The sequence below is a fragment of the Agelaius phoeniceus genome, chromosome Z (genome assembly GCF_051311805.1).
Source record: "Agelaius phoeniceus isolate bAgePho1 chromosome Z, bAgePho1.hap1, whole genome shotgun sequence".
NCBI classification, from domain to species: domain Eukaryota; kingdom Metazoa; phylum Chordata; class Aves; order Passeriformes; family Icteridae; genus Agelaius; species Agelaius phoeniceus.
The window spans coordinates 49,525,398-49,547,001 of record NC_135303.1 but is presented as its reverse complement, the minus strand read 5'-3'; the positions used below and the strand labels follow the sequence as shown (position 1 = coordinate 49,547,001).

The 21,604-nt window shown below is 38.4% G+C and overlaps 2 protein-coding genes across 6 annotated transcripts in view; one reads left to right on the top strand and one right to left on the bottom strand.

The window, feature by feature from the left end:
* Positions 1-21,604, top strand: part of IDUA (alpha-L-iduronidase) — a 46,378-nt gene that overhangs the window by 4,640 nt on the left and 20,134 nt on the right. The gene's annotated exons all lie outside the window — the stretch shown is intronic.
* The window catches only part of SLC26A1 (solute carrier family 26 member 1), a 37,392-nt gene continuing 17,168 nt past the window's right edge, over positions 1,381-21,604 (bottom strand). The window contains exons 3-8 of one of the 4 annotated variants that reach the window (XM_077171802.1): positions 21,046-21,149; positions 18,193-18,275; positions 16,158-16,237; positions 14,951-15,030; positions 7,537-8,188; positions 1,381-6,199 (exon numbers count right to left, since the gene is read on the bottom strand). In XM_077171802.1, coding sequence (XP_077027917.1) covers positions 4,679-6,199; positions 7,537-8,157 — 2,142 coding nt within the window. In that variant the 5' untranslated portion in view covers positions 8,158-8,188; positions 14,951-15,030; positions 16,158-16,237; positions 18,193-18,275; positions 21,046-21,149 and the 3' untranslated portion in view covers positions 1,381-4,678. Of the gene's footprint in view, positions 6,200-7,536; positions 8,189-14,950; positions 15,031-16,157; positions 16,238-18,192; positions 18,276-19,699; positions 19,776-21,045; positions 21,150-21,604 lie in introns of those variants that run through there. The other 3 variants (XM_077171804.1, XM_054652185.2, XM_077171805.1) reach the window with 3 other exon arrangements.

The following is a 21,604-nucleotide window of genomic DNA, read 5'->3' as shown; positions in this document are numbered from 1 at the left end:
TGTATGTCAGCTTTTTATGAAGGTGGTCATAAGTCCTGCACACAGGTAAGCATTGCATCAGTACCCCAGGGTGGCCTCTGTTTGTTAATTCATTGGTGAGCATAGCAGGTAACAGGGCTCCTCACTCTCTTCTTTCCCTCTTGAAGTTTCCACTAACACCTTTTCCTGTGGGTGTCTCCCTCTCTCACTGGACTGTGGAATATGTACTTTTGGAGTGAACCAGTGTCAAGGACAACCATCCCTGCTCACCACTTAAGGAGTCCCTGTCTTAGAGATTTCTCCTGGGAGGTGGATTGGGTCTTTCGGGTTTCTGTAACCAATTCACATAAGAAAAATCAATGAGTACCTTTGGAAAGAAGTAGCCACATCTACACTTGGAGCCCAGAATCCCTTCTGGCAGCCTCTCTTAGCTGTGTTATTGTGTTGAATTGGGTGTTCCACATGACTGAGGGAGAGGAATGCATCTGTCATGGATTCTGCTCAGCCTTTGTGGGGACTGAACCACTGAGCATTTAAAAAAAAGTAGGATACAATCCTTGACACAATTGAAATTTTAGGACTGTGGAAACATAGCAATCAATCAAGAAGTCCCCAAAAAAGCTTTAGTGTCTCAAAGGTAGGATTCTACCCTACCAGCCTCAATCTTTAGCCCACCTTTAACATGTAGAATCTAGAAACTGCTACTGTTTAGAACCAAGCTAAAACTTCTCATTTTACAGAAAAATGTTGGTTTGTCAAGGACAAGAAGACATGTAAGTTGTGGGAGGACACCCAGTGGACTAAATGTCAGTACTTTTGGAGGGTGAAGGGGCATAGAGCCTGCAGACAAACATTGGGACTCAAAAAACCAACAGAAGCAGAAATGCAATTCTGAGCAGAGAAGTTGAGTGCTGATGCTTAATTTTGTGCATGTGTAAATCTTTTCCTGAACCAGTGATTTCCAGAAGGATGGAAAGAGGCTTTGAGTGCAACCATCTGAGTGCAGAATTGTGTTGTGTCATGGGGTTGATGAGTAGAGAACACTCCTTGGAATGTAGAGATGGGCACTTGACTGAAGAAGAGCCCTTAGGAAAAACAGAGGACCTCTGTGGAATCTAGCAGATAGAGGCTTTGCTTTTCTTCACAGCTGCCACCATCTGTAAAAAAGGTGCCATAAATGTTTCTGCCAAGAAATAGATGTGCTTAAATAAAAGACTGCCACCTTCCCCTTCTCACTTCTGTAATGGTCTTTCTCATTATGTTTTTTACTCCCCCAATACCAAGTGCATCCCTTTATTTTAATTTTTTCTAGTACAGCAAGCCCTCCCTCTTCATATTTGTCTTTGTTTGGAGTCAGCCCATTATTTTGCCCCTTGTGAAAGGATACCACAAGGCCAAATGTTTTCAGATAACTCCTAGTTTTATTTTCCAGCCAGTAGCACACATTTGTCTCTTGGTCTTGGTCTTGTGACACAGGAATATTCATGACTGTGGGGAAATCCAGGATGTCTTTCATGGACTGGACAGTTCCCAGGTTGTTGGTTACCAGTGCCAGTAAATAGAGCTATTTTGACACATTCTGGCCATGCTTCACTAGTCAACAAGACAGGACACTTTGAGCTGAAGACTCCGGCTCTTTGCCCAGTTCCAAGAGACACACACACGGTCTACAATAAGAATCCTTTCCCATTTTTATGTAGCAGTACTACAATCTGTTGAGTACATGATACATAGTAAATCACAAGGCATCACAGTGAACAAAAATACAGTCAACCTACATGAAGCATATAACATTTCTTAAAAGGCATATAACAGTTTTTATTTCAATATTAGTATTAACCTAGTTGGAATAACCAGCCTATCCCCAGCTCCTCTTCAAGACATGATAGCTAATTTCTGGTAAATGAGAAGAGAATCAGTAGTTTTTGTTAATTTTCAATTTTCATATCTTTAATCTTAGTATAACTCAGTATAGCAAACATAGATGTACCAGAAAAAGGCTTGCTTTTTTTAGTTACCTTTTACATACTCCTTAGAAATAATTCACAGTCTGCCAGAATCCCTACAACATAGCACTGAAGCTGTTTCCATGCTTTGTTTGTCCAACACAGTTGATTGTGAGCCAGCTCTGCCAGTAAAACCAAAACAGGAAATTGTTCTTACAGTTTCTTCTGACCAATAGTTTATTTCTTCATATATAAATTCTAAAGTTTACCTTTCCTCTTATGTGTAGTGAAGTTTCTTTACTTAGGTATCCTTTGGTACCAACTTAAATGTGGTGAAAAAGAGACTTCCCACTCTTACTTTCTTATCCTCTTCATTATTCTCCAGAGACTCTTGCAAGGATACACCTTCCACTGGAATTTTTTTTTTCTTTTAAAATAAGGTTAATCTAGAGTTAAGGGTATATTTGCATTTTTTTTGTGTTCTATGTTGGTAGCTGGATCCATAAAGCTAGAAAAAGTGTAGGTTGGTAGGATGTTTTATTTGACTTCCAATGACAGCTTGTTTTGGTACAGTGTCCTAAGAGTGTCTATATTGATACTGTCTGGTAGTAATTCTTATCAACCCATTTGCCTTGTTAGGCCCAAAGAGGACTTTAAAAGAGGTATTCCCTGATCAAAGAATGGTTACAAACAAGAGCAGGTACTAAGCAGTTTTTGTCCTTGGGCCCTGCTCACTTCCTTTTAGAGCAGAAAGAAGCTCATCATACCAAGTCAGCTATTTAAATAATAATGTGGATTGTTTTATGACAGGAGAATATTGCTAATGGTCAGTCTTTTAATCTCGTGTCAGATGTTTCTGTCAGGTGTTGCAGCTTTGGCAGTACTAACAGTGTGCAGCTGATAGGCTTCCTACGCAATGAGTGCATGAAAACGCCAGCATTGAATAACCTGATACTGTGCTAGTCATAGTCCCTGTGAAGATATTTTTGGTCTTTTGGAAGTGCACTGCTTTTCCTCTAAGAAAATACTTGTTTCTGAGAGCCAGACAGGCTCTGGAGCACCTAGAGAACCTCAGTTTGACTGTTCTTTCATTCAGTGACCTAAACAATTGAAATAAGTCATATGATATATTGACTTGACTTTTTTTTTAAATGGGATGGCAAAGAAATGGCTTCTGTATATATGGAACCTATTTCTAGAGTCTGTTAGTTTTGAGAGGCACAGCTGTGATAGAATTTCCTTCCATGCTTGGTGGTGTGTGAACCTGACATGAAAAAGGAGAGAGGGTGAGCACAGCTGTCTTACCTTTTGTGCAGATAATTATAAACTTGAGTATGAAACAGAATATTCTGCCCATGCCATGGGCCAGAACACTGCATACTATCTTACAATCAAAATCCAAATCTATTCTTATTTGTGAAGAGAGAGCATACATATACAACAATACAACTATGACTAAAGCATAATGAACAGCAGTTAATGCAAATTATTATAGAAAGTAACCAGCATCAGAAAACATGATCTAGTAGACCTCAAATCAAAGATTAATATGATAGGAAAAAAAACACCAAGCAAACAAAACCCCCACAATATCTGTTGTATGTACAAACAGTGGTGTAAGTTTTTCAACATAGAGGGATCCACAAGTTACAAAGCATTGCTCCGTTTACTTGACCCATGTATGTTACTTGTAATACTTCATTAGCATTGCATCAGAGAAGACCAGCCAGGCAGTTCTGACTGATCCATCAATCCCCTTCAAGAAAACTAGCAGATTTACCTTCCCACCCTACCCTTATTTTCTCCTGTTTTTCTTTGAACCCAGGCAGGCATTTGTAGGAAGATAGGGATGTGCTGCATCACAGCTCTGAGGTTTTATGTTTGATGGTCCTTTTGTATCCCTGAATTATAGTTGCATCTGCCCACCAGAGGCAGCTTATTTTACAGGATGGTACAACTTGCTGGGTAGCTGCCTTAACTGGCATTAATTTTTCTTAATGCTGTTTATCCTTTTACTAGTTACAAATTTGCGCATCAGAGTCATTTCTTCCAGCATGATTAGGGGTATCACAGCCTTCAGTAACTAATTATGACAGATTTAATCCAATAGAACGGAAGACTCCTGTAACTCCAAAGCCAGCAGTTTTTGAAAATGGTCATTTTGAGAGGAACCCGTGATGGATCATAGTTTCTTCTTCTGTGGCAGATTATGCTATTAAGTGTGTGTGATGAAGGAGGAGAGATATTCTACATTCCACAATATTTTATACATTTTATTTTTATGCAAACAGTGGGGGCTTGTCTAGGAGTGCACCTGGAATGACTGGAAGGAGTAGGGCCTTGCAAGCCACAGTTTAAACAATGATGTATCCAGAGTGCTGTATTGATCGCTTTTTGATGGAAGTGGCTTAGCCTTCTTGACACAAACCAGTCATTTCATCATTGGGAGAACAGCACTGGGCAGGCCTTCCACCACAACAGTCCCCTGACATCCATGTTGGGTCACAAAGGATCATGATATGATGCAAGTCAATCTCAAACAGCCATTGCCTGGATTTTAAAGTGAAGGTGGTGGTCTAACCTTTCCATGCTTGTCCTGGACTGTGTCCCCTGTGGCTGCCCTTTGTAGCATACGACATAAAGTGGAACTCTTTGGGGGGAGTGGCTTTATGCAGCCAACTGTGTGTCTGATTGTTGCAAACTACCCCTCCCTATCTGTCACTTTGTGGCGAATCATCAAGGAAGAGACGGGGTTAAACTGCGCAGTCTGCTGGAAGCTTTTGGTCTTTTGCAAACAGCACAGCATTATGTATACTGTAGAACAGCATTTCCTGCATACATCCAAAATCCTTTCCAAAGTAACCCCCTCTTTTTAGAGAGTCTATCACTGAGGGATTGCAGCAAGCCAGGAGAACAGAAATGTTTAAATTCTTGTAGTCTTTCAGGATTTCCTTCAAAGTATTAACTCCAGTGGTGTCCAAAAATGAGATGGAAGAACAATCGACAACAAGGGCTTGGAAATCAATTTGCTTAGGAACTAGTTGCAGAGTGGTTTCTCCAATGCCCAGTCCATTAGCAGTTTTGTGATTTCCCTTTTTCAGATGCTGCTTTTCCTTCTTCTCATATTTCTTCCTCCGAGCAGCTTCTAGGTTAGGATCTAAATTGGTCAATCTGTACAGAGACTTTAGGAAGTAGTTTCTATTTGCATAGTAAAGTGGGGCCTCAAAGCGAAATATTTTGACCTTTGGAACAGTAGAGAGATTTTCATATTCTAAGTCATCCTCATAAAAGCTTGTGTCTTGAATCTGACCAAGCAGGGCTGTCCGTGGCCTCTGGGTCCGAACAATGATGCATAACATGGAGAAAACAATGCCAACCAACAGCCCTATTTCGGTGCTGACCAAGGCAGAGGCAGACATGGTAACTACCCAAACAAGTGTGTCCACCTTATTCACACAGTACCGTGCTGGCACATCTCGGAATTTCCTCAGGGCTCCCCGAAGGCTCACAATGATGATACAAGCCAGGACACACTTCTGCAAGGAGTAGAAGAGGGGTGCCAGGAAGAGCAGCACCAGCAAAACCACCATTGCACTAATTACTCCAGAGATTTGAGTTTGGCAGCCTGTAGATGTTTTGACGAGTGTTTTTGCCAAAGCTGCACTGGTTGCAAAAGAGTGGAAGAAGGAAGGAATGATGTTGCAGAACCCCACAGCAAACATTTCTTGATTGGCTCGGATGGTGTAAGCATATTTCTTTGCAAACATTTCAGAAAGGGATACAGTGAAGACAAAGCTGACTATGGCAAGAGGCAAAGCATCTAGAGCAACTCTGAGCATTAAGTTGAACTCTGGTACCTTTGGAGGGATAAATCCTGTTGGAATAGCTCCAGAAACACTGGATGCATACACTTCATTTAACTTACCGTAGTGTGACACCAGTGTTGCCACAACAATAACTACCAGCTCCGTGGGAAGAGGAAATTTCAGTTTATGCTTATACCGATCTCCAATTTCCTTAGCAGTGACCAGCACCACAATACAAATTGCACTTGTGATGACATCACAAAGGTTGGCCTGAGAAATGTTCCGGAAAATGTTAATCCAGGTAATAACCAGCATCCCATGCCCTTGGCTGCGTGGAATTTTTATTCCAATAAGATACTTCACTTGAGCTGTTAAAATGGTTAAGGAAGCACCAGTTGCAAAGCCATCTAGTACGGACTCAGATAGGTACATAGATACAAAACCTAGACGGAAGATCCCCATTAGAACCTGAGAAAACAGAAGAAGGAAAAAAAAAACAACCCATGAGCTGTAACCATTGCTGCAAATAATTAGGTACAGATGAGGGAGAGCTAGCTGGAGGCCAATAGTATTTGGCTATTTCATTCTTGAAACAGGAATTACCCTTTTTTGTTTCTAGTCTGCTTTTAAAATGTGATTCCTTTTACTGTTGTGGAATGCTGCAAACCCAAGAGGTGAATGAGGAGTTTTAGACAGGGTGGTCAATCAAATATTTGTCTGAAATTACTTCACTGAAGTGGCTTGCCTGATTTTTATTCCCCATGCAAAAGAACAGTGGGTCCAAAATACTTCTGTTATACCAAAGTCAATTTTCCTTTTTTCTGTCTTAAAGCAAATAAAGTTAACATGTATGGCCTTTTCCTTGTAAAAAAAACTTGACTGACAACAAATCAGATCCCTACTTTAGCTTTTGCATTAAACAGCTTTTAATTTTAGCCCTGTGGACGGAAGGGAAAATGGAGCGCAGATGGCCCTTGTTGCATGCCTAAAATCACAGGTGTCAGAACAGCTCACAGACTCCACGATTCTGTCCTTAACTAGTTGATTCTTCTTAGATGGTTTTGGAAAGTACAACTTCACAAGGGCATTTTTTTGTTCATATATGTGACCTGAAATTTCTTACTACAACTGAGAGATAGCTAGTTCTTTCTGCAATCATATATATACACGGATACATACATACACACACACAGTTAATTGTGAAGTATGTTCATGATGCTTCCTTCTGTGCTCTCTTGATATCCTTGTTGACAAGTGTCAAGGAGTCCAGCACAGCCATTGTCTGAAAAGTGGGTTAGTCAGTATATTTCTCCTCTTGTCCTTTCTTTGAATAATCTTTTGGACACCAGTTTGGTGGAACACAGCACCCCCTACCAAAAAACTGAGCTGCTCATTCTGAACCTGTAGAAGTAGTTGAGTAGGTATACACTTCTATTAAAAATTTCTAGGGAAAAAGTGATTTCTTCATTTTTAAGTACACAGCTATCTGGGAATTTCCTATATCTGTACTGGGCCTCACTGCCCCATGAAAGCAACGAGGCCAAGAAGCAGAAGAGTATCAAAACAATGTTGATGGTCTTCCAGAAGACTCTTGTTTTACCTGTGTTTACTAGCCACTAAGAAAACTGCCTCCCTCATGCTGTCTCTGAGTTGCCTACCATTAGGCTTCCTGGAGAAAACAGCCCAAGGTACATTTGAATGAACTGATGATGTATCTCATTGAAAGACAGTCAAGCCAAAGCTTAGGTCATGAAAAAAACTTTAGGAAGTTCATACCTTGCCTCTGGGTGTCAGCAAGCACTTACCTGATACACTCCAGCCATGAATGTCAAGGCTGTAGCAATGCCAATAGCGTAGCACTCTTTCCCACACTCGGCATTTATCCCCGCAATGGTAAGGTTGAAGGCAGTTGTGTTGGACAGATTGTCATTCTGCAGAGAGCCGTCACCTGAGGCTGGTGGGGCATCATCATTCAAGTCAAACCCAGCCAGGAGAAGTTCTCGGTCCACAACTTGTCCCACCATTAAGCTTATCAAGCTGAAAATGCCAACTGAGACGTGACGGGATGTGCCCATTAAGAAATAGATGATGTTGGCAAAGAAAGATGTGTAAAGGCTATAAATGGGCTTCAGACCTGCCAGCAGTGAGTATGCAATTGCTTGAGGCACCAGAATTATCCCAATCACTAACCCAGACATAATATCCCCCCAGATGTACTCTTTGCATCGGTACTTGGGAAGCCATCGCAAAACAGGAAAGAAGTCCATAAGAAAGTTCTTCAGCTTCTGTGGTGTGCAGGAGCAGGTCTTTCTCAGCTTAGCTACCATGATTTCTTTCCTATTAATCTTGACATGAGTCTTTCTTTCCATGAGAAAGCAGGATGAGGTGTTGTTTTCCATTCTGGTAGCCTCAAGTGGTGTTTCCATTTTCCCAGTGCTCACTTCATTTAATGTGTTCCTGCAAAGTGAAGAAAACCTCTGTCAGGTTGCAATTTGTGAAGGTTTTTTTAACACAGTCACTTAAGACTAAAAGTTTGTTCCCAATTTTGCTTTTAAGGAGGCATCATCCCAACAAAAACACTCTCACAAGGCTCCAGTGACACATAAGGCTAAGAAATAAATCTGCCCTTTCTTGCACACATTAAGGAGTACTTTGAGTTGAATCCAGTTTGTTCTAATAAAGAAAAATGGGGTTAAATTAGCCATTTTTTGTTATGACAGAGATTTCCATCATCTGTTCTAAATGTTCTATCATAAAGGTCTTTGTAACCAGAAGTAGGACTTGATGGTGTGAAATAAACGTGTGCTAGTGAGGTGGGTCATAGTGTTTCTGTACAGTGAGTACATCTTGTAATCATTGATTAGTAACTCTCGTGGGGTATGATCTGTGACTGCAGTTGTCAATGCAGAAGAGAAAAACATTCCTGATAGGACCTGTAAAACAAAGTTTTCTGGAGAGCAGAGCAGCAGTTTAGTCTAACAGAAAAGATATGTACATAAACAATTGAGTCTGTCGACTCTTTGTAGCTGCTACATAACATTAACTTGTTGAATTGTAGATTGTTTCAATGTGCAGCTTCTGGTAATAAATGCTTCCTCACAAATACCACCACATTGGTAACATACAGACCAAGCACCATGACGTTACCACATTGGAAGAGTGCTACATGTTATTATTTTCAGGTTTAAACCCATAGTTACCCAACTTTGGTAACTATTCCAGTAATGAGATACAACAAATAATTATGTGTACAGCAGAACAAACACAGCAGTGTTTCCTATGGTTCTGATTGTTTTCTAGTATGTGATGGCTGGGATAATTTGTATTCCCCTGATGGGGGACTTTTGATGTCTCTTGCCTCAATGGACACAACTGTTTTCACCAAACTTGACTTCTGCATTTTTACTCAATAGTCAAATTAAATTGAAATTAGCTTAGTGAATTGATAAGTAATTTTGGGGTAGGTGGGAACATGACTAAGAGGCAAAACATGCAAATGTCCTAACTTACATAGATAGAAAAATTAAATAGGAGCACACAGATGGAAAATGTTAAACAGGCTATGCCAAGTGGCAAATCTTTTCTGGTTAGCAGTAGAGAGAAAGAAGAGACTTCCATGTGAGAATGCCCATATAAGAGTAGTGGGAAATAAGGAGTGCCTCGTACTGATCTAGATGAAGATACTATGTCCCAAATACAACAGTATGCAGAACTTTTAGGAAAGCAGACCTTCTCTAGGCTCAGCCTCTCCCAGTGTCATTAACAGCCAGGATTTATGCATCAGAGCTATTTGGTGCCAGGAGTGACCTTACCATAGTGTCAAAGCTTGTCTTCACTTACAAGTTAAAGTTGTTTCTTTCTTTTTTTAGTGTTTAGAGACAGACTCTGTACCATCAGTTTCATAAAACTTGAAGTAAACTTACTGGCGCAGTATTCTGTTGCTAAATTTTAGTGGTTTAAACAATTAATACATAGTTTAGATGCTACTGACAGTAGCATCTCAGTAAATTTAATGGGGTTTGTTGTGTTTAACAAGAACATTATGATTTGTTGATGTTAGGTAATAGCCTGTTAAAGTGTAGAATTCTGAATTTAGAAAAAGCTTTAATGAGTCCAGCTGGAAACATAATAGAAAAGCAAAAGAACAGATTAGCAATAGCCTGTAAGCCTTTGTCTGGAGCAGTCCAAACTGAGAGTGGCTTATCTTTTGTCTATCCTGCTTAGAAATAGTTTTCAAGATTTTAATAATTATGTTTTGCCACCAGATTGAAAATAATAAGAAGATGATTATATATCTGTAACTAGAGCAGAAATTTTAAACAAGTTCCCAGGTATTATGATACAGCATAGAGATAAATGATACAGCATGATTTCTAAGGCTATGCAAAGTTTAACCACAATTCAAAGCAGGATCTTCAGGTGTTATAGGTAATTTATAACTTGGTAAAAGGCAGAGTAGTGATTCTTGCTAGAATGTGTGGACTGATTGTCCAAGTTGAAAAGAAACTGCATAGCAGTCTAAACATATGTTTAAAAATTAGTAGAGTTTTATCCATCCCAATTACAAAAATCCATTTTAGCTCCCATTGTATACATTTCTTTGTAAGTTTATTTCCATCATAAGGAAACACTAATTACAACTTAATATAATTATTTATAAAGATCCATGTCCATTCTTTATCAATGCTAAGTTTACTTTAAACCCTAATGTACTGCACAGTTACGCTAGCCAAGATCTGCTTGGACAGGAAAATAGGTTGAATCTAGTCTTTGTTAGAATGCAAAGGTGACAGAAAAGATAAATGAAGTTGCAACACCAGGTGAAGTACTTAAGAGCATATGAATAAAGTTTACCAAATAGAGAATGCTAGCAAGTGTAATAAAGATGCTAATTTTTAAAAGGCAAAATCCCAATACTTCCTGTCTTACCTAAATTAGTTTGGAGAATGACACGCTTGTGCATCAGGACAGCAAGTCCTTATTTAAATGCCACTCACTTCTTACAGTCTAGTGAATTCAGCCAGCCAGGAAATAAGTATTGTGCCCTTGCTTGACATACTTAAAAGCTAGTGGGCAGTTCAATATCCAATGAGTGCTTTTTATAGGCTACATAAAAAAGATTGCATCAGCTTCTGTACACTAGGCTCATATATTTAATTGCATAGTTGCTGTCTGCCTTTCTCTAATCTCATACAATTTACCTGGAAGTAATTTGATATTTACAAAAAACCCCATTACAATTCAGAGGTGTGTATTGTTTGAGCAGCTCCCTGAGGGATAATAGTGATTTTTATTACATAAGATGATTTGAGCACAATTTCTTTGGAAATCTTTTAAGAGATCTTGTGTTTGAATGATAGTTTACTAATAGATATATTAACTATACTGCTGTACTGCATAATCAGAATAATAGCTTTTTGTAAAAAACAACCAAGCCTTCCTCACCTGCAAAAAAAAAAAAAAAGGTAGTACAGTAAACTATGTATCTTCTGTTTTCAAGCTGACGTAAGTAATTTTCTCCAATTTTTTTTTTCTGAAAATAAAGACTTCCTTCCTGTAAGTAACTCTTTATTCTGTTATATATGCTTTCAGATTCCATGTCAAATGAACGTGGTAGCTGTTAAGCAGTCAGCTCTCAACCTAGATTGGTATCCAGAAACTGTTAATGTTTAAAGTTTCCTTGTTGCTTTTAGAATGCAGTAAAGCCACACCAAATAAGGGCAGGGGCACCGTTATCAGCAACCCATTTTTCAGCTGTGTAATCCAATAATTGTCAGGCTATGATGCCTGTAACTCATTGCTTCACCAGAAGGAAGTGTGATTCCACCACAGATGGGTGCTATACCCTGTACATTTATGCAGCCTAGCAGAGCTTGCAGCTTCCAATGTTCTGGCCATCTCCAAAGACAGAATGGAGAAGAGGAGATTTGTCTGCTGTTGTGCACACGAGCAGACTCCAGCCTTCTGATTCTGGCACTGAGATCCAACACCATTCTTCCAAAGTGGTAATACTTGAGCAGTGTGCAGGAGCCCTAGGGGGGCAGAAGGTGGATTCCTTTACTGGTTCACCAAATGACCCATTTTCAGCTTAGGCCACACTAAGAAATGGTGATTTTTGTGTATTTCTAATTAAAATCTCCCTTTCTTCCTCCAGAGCTCTGCAGAACATAATGTTTGCATTTTATGCAAGTCATCATTTGCTGGAAGAGCTATTCTTAACAGGGCTGGCTGCGCAGATGAAGCAGCACGCAGCATAAAACATGTTAGTTCCTTGCACTTGACTTCACTTTCAGTGGAACAGGTGGAACAACTGTTTAAACAAGTGAAAGTTGACTGGTGTGCACATTCATGTATATGTGTAACATTCGTATAATTACAACAGAAAGTAGTCTTGGTTATTTTTAATTGTACTTTATGTTTGGAATCTTCACAGTGAAGTTTTTTCAAGTTTCCCTTGACCATATGAGCAAAAAGCAATTGAACAGAGACTTCTCTGAACCACTCATTCTTTCAGGTTAAATGCATTGACTCGATTTATTTTGTGAAAAATAAAAACAAGAGAAAGAACCATTTAAGCCAAACTAACTGCTAACTTTCCAACTGGCCTTAGTCCCACCTTTCTTCCTGTCTTTTCATCATGCCTGTGACCTGACAAAATCTCTCTGCAGGGGAAGAAACAATCATCACAGTATGTTCATGTGGGATTTCTATTTGCAGCTTCTTTGGCAGGCAGTTTCTCCTGATACATGTATAACCATTCTAAATGGGTAAGTTGTTCTTTGTGAAACAGCACAACCCCTAAAAACTTGATTCTTTTGCATCCTTTTGCCTCCCCATCCTGGATTGTCCACCAAAAAGTCTAAAGCTGTATCTCTATAAAGCCTAGGAAGGAGTAGCGATGGTGAGCCTGTCTCCCTGTGCTGAGATACTTTAAACACTTTATTTGGAACAGAAGTCAGATGGTATCACAGCTTTATATTATAATTGCTCACTTGCTGAAATAATGATTTCAAGTGTAAGTTAGGATAGAGCCATTTAAAGAGTTTAAGCCAAGTGATGTTTGCTATTTTCTCCATGTTTGAACTATGAAAAATCCACTAAAAACTAATGTCGTTAGGGTGGTATTTTGTATTTATTTGTTGCATAACTCACTGAAAAACATGAGAGACATCAGTCTAGTTAAACATTTGATTGGAAACACGGGTGTTAAGTTGTTAATGTTCATCTTTCATATCAGAAACCTTTTCTGTCTCATAGAAACCTTTCTTGGCTCTAATGGCTATGATTACGTTACTGTTCTGGTTTTGAGCAATGGCACGAGTTTGAAAAAGCTCCTTGGTTAGGCTCATTTATGGTGCATAGATTTAATGTACAGGGGTGTGTTATTCTTGCAAACTGGATTTTTTTTCAGAGGACGGCACCTAGAAACTATGCCCCAGTGCACTTTGACACTTTATGGTGGCATAAAAACCTAAGCCAGCAATTGGTGCTTTGGACATACTTAAACAGATGTGAGGAATACATTTAGTTTGTGAGAACTGACTAGTCTGAAATAAAGTCCCCTGAGCTGCATATAATAGAAGACAATACTGGTTTAGCACCTATTGCTTTGATTTATTAATGTTTTGTTCTGCAGGGTTGCTTAGATATGTCAACATAACCTTAAAGTTTTAGAAGTCATCAGGTACTAAAACAGAACAAGTGAGAGGAATGTTTCTCTCTGTCTTACATTAGCTATTGTACTTTCATCTTTAGAACTAAGCTGTACTTGGAAGCAGACTTAAGCAGACTTAAGGCGCCAGCAATGGAAACCATTTATTTATACTCTGACCCAGCAAGCTGTCAGACTACAGGCACAGAACATGGCAATGCCTTGTAGGAAAATCATATGAAACTTGTTAGGTTTAGTTAGTTTTTCCACTATATAGGGGTAAAATATTATTGCTTCAAAGCATTTTTGTCTTGAGTTTCAATGTTAGCTAATTTAAACATGAAAGAGGAAATAGCATTCCAGCTTAGTGGTCTCTACAAGTCAGGAAAGTCAGATCATGTCTTCTACAAATTAAACTGCTATACTAAGGGAAGATTTATTCTGAGAGTCTTTCAGATTTGTGTATTTCTAATTAAAATCTCCAATTCACAATTTCTCTTTTCAACTGTAAATTGATTTAGGACTTTCCAGGCAAGTTAGGCTCTTTGTTAAGTGTCTGCATTGACCAGCAGCTGTGATTCAAGTCTTGTTTTCCCAAGAATTCTCAGTTCTATATCCCAGTGAGTAAGGTGACAGCCACTGACAGGTAACAATCCCAGAGCTTATGAGAAGGCTTCAGTGGAACTTGTGCAGTTGGCCAGCACCTGTTGTTATGGCTGGCCCATCAAGATCATCTCTGGGAATAATCATTCATGCAGATACATGGTCAAGTAGTTTCACTTGTTCTGCAGAGACAGTTTTTGTGCAAGGATTCCAGAAATTGCTGATCTAACTCTTGAGGGCAAGACAGCATTTTTCTTCTGGAATGACCACTAAAAAGGCATTTCCTGTGGATTCAAAAAACGTTCCTAAAAATCAGATTTCTTACTTTTGGGAAAGTAGTTGTTTCAAAGTGAAAGTCTGTTATTTAAAATAAAAGAAATCTTTCAAGATAGCTTTTCAAGACCGTGGTCATCATTCATGAAGTTAAATACTAAGCTCTGTGTTCTGCCCTGTGGTTTTGCTGGATATTGTTTAGCCATACTGAGCTGTCACAGAGAAAACCAAATTGGTAGTCCATTCTCGTGGTTTTTCCTGTTGTTTTTGGTGGCATCTTGTGTTTACTACAGGCAATAAGGACATTGTTTTGGAAACACTTTTTGTACTGAAGCACTAAGAAAATGCTCTCAGTTTCAATATCAATTTAGTACTTTGAGAAACAAAGATAAGCCTAGTATATGCCATTTTCTTAAATAGAAATAAAAACTAACCAAATGGTTGAACTCTTGGATGAGGGTTGCAGGAAAGACAATTGCTGTGCCATTTACAGTGGACTATATGTTTTACAAACTTTTGTCCAATGTCTACCATATAAGCAATATTTATGAACAGCAACATAATAATAAACAAAAAAAAATCCACCAGCACAAGCAAAGTAAGTGAAAAGAGGCAGTTTTTCACCTTTGAAAACAGGCAAAGAACAAATTAACCTGAATTCAGAGGCACTGGAAGGGAGACAAATCTCTTACCTGGATAACTTTTTGACGGGAATGTACCAGCTCTGTTTTTGCACGTTGGAATGAATGGAAGTCTTCAGCCAGACATCGCTCTATTTGCATAAAGGATAATTATTAGCTAAATATTCCTCAGGGTAGGAATGGGTATTTATGGAATCTTGAGCTTGGTGTTTGGTAGTGTGTTGTCACTTGTATCACTTTGTAAAGCTGGATATATATGTATCACTAGCTGAGGATTTGAGTTTAAATAATGCATAAGATTATTAATTAACTAGCACTGATCCAAAAATTGTGCTGAGTTCAAGCTAGCACATCTCTGACCTTTGAAGCTGCTTCCCTTCTGAGATTTAATCTGGTTTATGCATCCTCATGTAGCATTAGCTTTTGATTTTACATGTTCAAGCTGTATGAATAGAACTTCTGTCTTGATTGAGATTTGTGTCCTTTGCAGGCTGGAGTAAGTCCTGTTCTGCTCAATGCATAGGATGGGAGAACTAGAGGTCAGAGTTCTTTTTCTACATGTCAGCACATTCAGATCACAATACTTTTTGCTTCTGTGTACACCAAAGACTTCATAATGTAGGAAGATCAGAAGGACAAAGATAGACTTCTGTTGAAAGTCTACTTCATTCTTGTGAGGTATATAAATGACCAAGTTCCCTCTCAGTTATCTTAAATCTTTGTATAAGTGCAGACCTATCCAAGTGATAAATAAACATCCATCTCCCCCCCTTGACAAAGGTGATAGGTAATGTTTAATGGTTACTAAGCAGTGCAGATTAACAGGTTGGGCACAAGGCCATGACCTGTAGGGACTGTATTCAGCTGGCCTACAAGCTAAGGGAAGAGCAGATGTGTCTATTTCTCAGCCAAGGAAGAACATGAGCTGGCATGCAGTAAGTATCTGAGATGGGAGTTGAAAGGTCACAAAAAGACTGCGTTGTTGGCACACAATCATGACTAGAGAGGGCTGGGTTTCAACATTGTCTTTTATCCCTGTGCAAAAAGTTGCTTGCTGCTCTTTAGAAGTAAGAAGGAAACATAAAAATTATGTAAATGAAAAGTCAAAACTTTGGCAAGGGAGGAGAAATAGAACTTCTGTGATGTTAAACTGGTCATGGATTCTTAAAACTACTGGGTACTACCAGGAGCTTAGACTTGGTGGTAGTAGTTGTGGTGTTCTAAATCCAAAATTTTAAGAAGATAATTTCACTCTTACCAAAATCCTGTTGCTTGCTTCTTTGTTATGGAAGGTCTTGTCAACCACTCCTATCACTTTCCCCTTTGCTAAAGTACCTCCTAGAAAAAAGGGGATGCAGTAGTACACTTTTTCTGCATAACAAATTTTGCACACTGGTTACAAAGATAGTGTGTTTCTTTGGTTTTGTGCTCTACAGTATAGAAGATTTCACTGCTTCTATTAATTCAATTCTAGCCTTGAGGTATTTCTTCATTAAAAATAAAATGACTTAAACTAAAGTCTCTCATATTCATCCATCCTTTCATCCATTTTATTATCTAATTCTTAGAACCTAGAGTTATCTTGTCTAGTGACCTCCAAAAACGCGTGTGCCATCTGCTTCAGTACCTAAGTAAACTTTTTCTCCTTTTCAACTCCTGTCCAATATTTGGAAACTCTGTTACTTCTGGTATTTGCAATCTTGGAATTTGCAGAATAATTGGGGTTTGCCCATTTCACAATTTTTTTGACAGAGACCTGTCTGCATTTCTCTCCAACAGCACTTTTCCCAATATCAGGCTCCTAAGAGAAAGGAGGATATTATTCTATCATTATCACTTGACCCCTTCCATATAAAGTTGGCTATAACTTTGTTTTGCCTCAAGCTAGCCTAAAAATAGCGCTTTTTGAAATCTAAAAGAACGAAACTTCAAATAATTATTCTGAACATTTTTTTTGGTACAGCACAGTGCCAGTGAGGCTAAATGTCTCTGGACAGAACAGTTTCACTTGGGAAAAAACTGACAAAATGAAGCAATCTCTCATTCTGTTCTGTAGAAATTTTGAAAATTATGTAGTTTTGACAGAACTGTGTTTTATGATGAACAATTTTAGTTTCCATACAAAAATACTGACAGCAGAATGTTTGTTAATGGATTATGGAGATGAGAGTTCATACTTCATTACATGAAGTCATTAATCAAGGCTTCAGTCCAGCAATAATTCTGAGTGGGCTGCTCCTGGCATCCTGGTTGAATTCTACTGACACTAACACTCAGTTCTAAAAGTGCTGTCTTTTCTTGTGAGCTGCTGAGTAGTGAAACAGTGGTAACTGGCAAAAACAGCCAAAAGATGTACTACAGTGAAACATCTATCTCTAAGAATAGAGACTACAGTAGAAAAGAATGATGATCATTGACCATTAATTTTGAGTCTACAGGTGATTTTTGTTTGTATGACTTACTGTTTATCTCTATGAACAGAAGCACAGTTTCAATTGGATTAAAAACAGTAAAGGGTTAAAAGCAGAATTGAACAAAAGTATTTATGAAATAAATGGTGGAAAAACAAAATATATTTGACATTTTGGACACATTTACTTGAGGATTTTCAGATGATCTCAGAAAAATTCATGGCATTGCTATGTACAATTCATATCTAGTAACCTAACTGTTAAAAAAATTAATGCTAAATGAGTCACATACGGACAGTTAATCTCAGAATCATAGTTAAAAGTGTTTGTTTACTGGGTCACGGTCAATAATATAAAATCTTCAAAAGTACATAGTCCATATGTAATAGCCACGTTTTCCTTTTGTGCAAGTGTTGGAAGTTCAGAAATTCAGTGAATTAAAAAAACTATTAAGCCTAATGCCTGCATTGTTTAAAATGCCCTCAAGCCTCAATTACTCTGTAATTTACCTTTATGTCATAGCAAGCAGGTGATGTGCCTAAAACCCAACATTTGGTTGCATTGTAATAGGAAAGATGGGCACACTGAAAGTAAGCAGCCACTCCCTTCCAATCCACTATGCGCTGCACTCCACATTCCTTCTCTAGCTGTGACAAGTGCCTGGTGCAGCTGAAAATGGTGTATATATGTGGAGAGTCATGTTATTGATTTTTTTTTTAATGAAAAAATCTGTAGTTCCTGTTGTACAGTTTCCAGGAGAAACTGAGATCTGCAAGATTGAATGCAGATTTGTATATTCAAAATTGAGGAAGGCTGTCATTCAGCATGCAAGCCCCTTTCTATTTCCCACTACAAACACACAGCAAATGGATTAGCACTTACCAAAGGCACAAAGTAGCTGCAGTAGTTCCACAACCGTTCTTGTATCAGCACCCAGTAGCACAGTACCTCAGGATCACAGCTTTCTGTAAGAATAGATTAGAAATCGTATCATGATATAGTGCAGGCATTTCCAATCGGGTATTGCTCTCATAATGCTTGCAGTGAGATAATATAAATAAACACTAGCACCTGAAAAATCTTTGTCCTGTAGAGTGTAATCACAGATAAAAGATAAACTTTAAATCGTTACATTACAGAAGCTGGTAACCTCTGACTTCTTACTCATCTCTGCTATTCTGCTGTAATACAGCTGGTTACACTGTGTGGAGTCATGATAAAGCTTTTTGCAGTCTTTTTAACTAGGGTTTTCAGGGGTTTTATATACTAATTTCAATTAGATGAAAAAATACTTTTAATGTGTTAAATAAGATTACGAAGTATGTGGAACTTTCCTTACACTTACTGCTTAGTTGTCAATGGTGTCTAATCAAGATTTGTCCTTTGAAAAAGCATTTTTATTGAAATAAATCATGAAGGGGGTCTAGCTGATAAATCTTATCTGTATATAGGAAGAATTTACATACATCAGCTGACATTGAGTGTAAAATGTCTGGGCTTTCCTGCCTTCTAAGAAAAGCTCCTGTTGTTTCATCCCCAGACAGCCAGAACTGTAGCACTAGAGCCTGTCTATTGATGAAGATGAATATTACTACTGATATTTATATATCACAGAGGCAGATTTAATGTAGCAAGGATTGTCTGGACTTCTGAAGCTTGTTCACCCATTCCTTGAAATTGTATGTAATCTTAACTGGATATTGAAAACCAGTTTCTGGGTGCAAAGATAGATGATTTCTTACTTCATTGTGAAGTAAATTTTCACATTTCATAAACAAAGAATGTAATGCATCTTTATATTGAAAGGGGAGATATTTTTTGTATTAGTGGAAGTTTTTCAGGATGGGGGAGGAATGGAGGAAAAAGGGTAATACATTAACATGAAGATCATAGAATGTAAGACCTATCCATACTGTATTTAATAATACACCACTAGTATAAATTGTAATGCCAAACCCAGGTTCAAAATAGAGTTGTCAAATCTCAGTTTGTAGAGACTTAGAGACTTTTAAGTTTGTATCTCATAAAAAAATATCTATAGATGCAACTGGCTAGTTTTACCTCCTTAATTGTAAGAGGTTTAATATGTTTTATATTCAAGAGTGAAGAACAGACACTGGCATGCCATTTAAAAAGCTGCACTCTCCAGATTGTCTTACAGTGGTCATTTGTCAGTTCTGAAGTACACAGAAACCACTCATCACAAAAATTCTTCAGGATTAAGAACAAGACATGGAAGGCATATTCATTGTGCCTTTTCACTGTCAGAAGTTATTAAACACTAGTAAGTTAAAAAATAAACTTGGTATCAATTTGCAAACAAGTTACATATTCAAGTTAGATATAAAGTGGCCCATGGGAAATCAAGGATTGATAGAGAAAGACACACCTGAAACTACATCTGATAAGCAAAATAGATCCAGCAGCTGCAGGACTTCATCAGACACCATGTGCTGTCTGTATTTTAGATTGTAAAAGAAGTACATCAGCTGAGAAATCTAGCTGCAAATCTTCACACCTTCAGTTTTTATTTACCTCCATGTTTTTCTTTTCTTAGACTGTTTGTTTGTCCATTTATGTGCTCCTTAATACACATCTTGACAAGTGGAAAAAAGTTTTCAGAATGGAAAAAGTTAAAATATTGGGTAAAAGTAGTACATTGTGCATTAATGCAAAATTTCAGGTCCAATTACAGTATGTACGTGACCAAGCAAAGTGCTTGCAAGAGCACACTAAGTAAAGCACTACTGAATTTGGTTCTTGTTGCATATTTGGCAGCAGGGAGGGCAATAATTCCCTCTCAGTGTTATGATTTGCATAACAGTAAATAAGCTATTTTCCATTATATAGTTGAAGTCACATACTTTTGGACTGTATTTTCTTGTACAACTAGCAGGCAAAATAATAGATGGAGCATAAACAGCAAATAAAGATGTGATCATGAAGAGATGATAATAGCAGAGCTGTGAAAGGAAAACAGGAAGTCAATTATGTGTCATGGAGGCTTATTTCAGAAGGTGCAGTATTGTGTGTACTTGAATTAGAATGCTGGATGCATACAGAGAACTGTTCTATCACTGCTTGAAGAAAAGTTCAGTGACAACTTTCCCAGGCAGTGCCAAAAGGAGTTATTTGCTTAAAGTAAGCTAGTTTCAGCATTTGATCATGTTTTCTCCTCCTCATGCATCTTCAGGTTTCAGTATTGATTTAGTCTCCCTGTCACCTCATTTCAAAACTTTTGCTTACAGATGACTTTATTTGGAGTTTGATCATCAAGGGCAGCATCAAACCACTGAACATTTTGCTGATTAATCAGTTTCATACATCATACTCAATCAGAAAGGTATCCTCTAGAAGACAGCTCACATACAGTGACTGAACCTTTCAGTCACTTGCAAACCCTTTAAATTTGTAGTGAAGAATCAGCTGAAAAGCATTTTCTGCTATTTCACTTTATTATTTAATAGCTCCCTTTGCAAATAAATGTGAACATAGCAAACCTGAACAAGGGATCACAAGGTCTCATGACACTGAATTGTCCATGCCTAGGTGATCTGATTGGCTATGTTCACATGTCTAGAGAGGTCAGATACTAAAACAGCATATACCTTTGCCTAAATTGCTTCTATGGCCTGTTTCCCCTTTTACATCTGGAATTTGTTTTAAAGGGGAAGAGGGGTGTGGGGGGGAGAAGAGACACAACAGTCTTAACAATATTTTCCGAGGCTAACTCACCTCGGCACAGGAAGCTCCTGGTGCTTTGTCTGCCTCTCTCTTCCCCCCATACACAGCACGCTGACTGCTGAAAGAAGGACTGAGACTATGCTCACAAAAGCAGGCTGAGTAAGAAATGGAAAATCATAGGCTGTGATTAGCATCAGCTTGAAAACATCCATTGTTTGCTTGCAATTCTGTGCCTGTGAATTTCAGCCAGATCACAGCAAGGATTTTTTGAGTTGCTTTGCAAGGTGAAGCTCAAACACTGCTGATTTCAAAGAGCAGAGATGCTTATTAAGATGCTGTATAAATGAAAGTCAATTCTATTTTTATGTTTTTAAAAAAATAGAAAGATTCAGCTGAATGCACAGCCTCATGTCTGGCTTGTAGAAGAGGCAGTGATTTCCAGTAAATAACAGCTGATGAATTCTCCATTTTTGAAGCGGTTTATTCCTAAGCTACAAGGATTCATACCCATCCTTCTTTTTGCGCATGTACCACGCTGGTTGGTTGTGTGGATGGATTAACTGTGACAAGCTGTGACATCAGCAAAGGCTGGATGCTGCCTGGCTCTGTG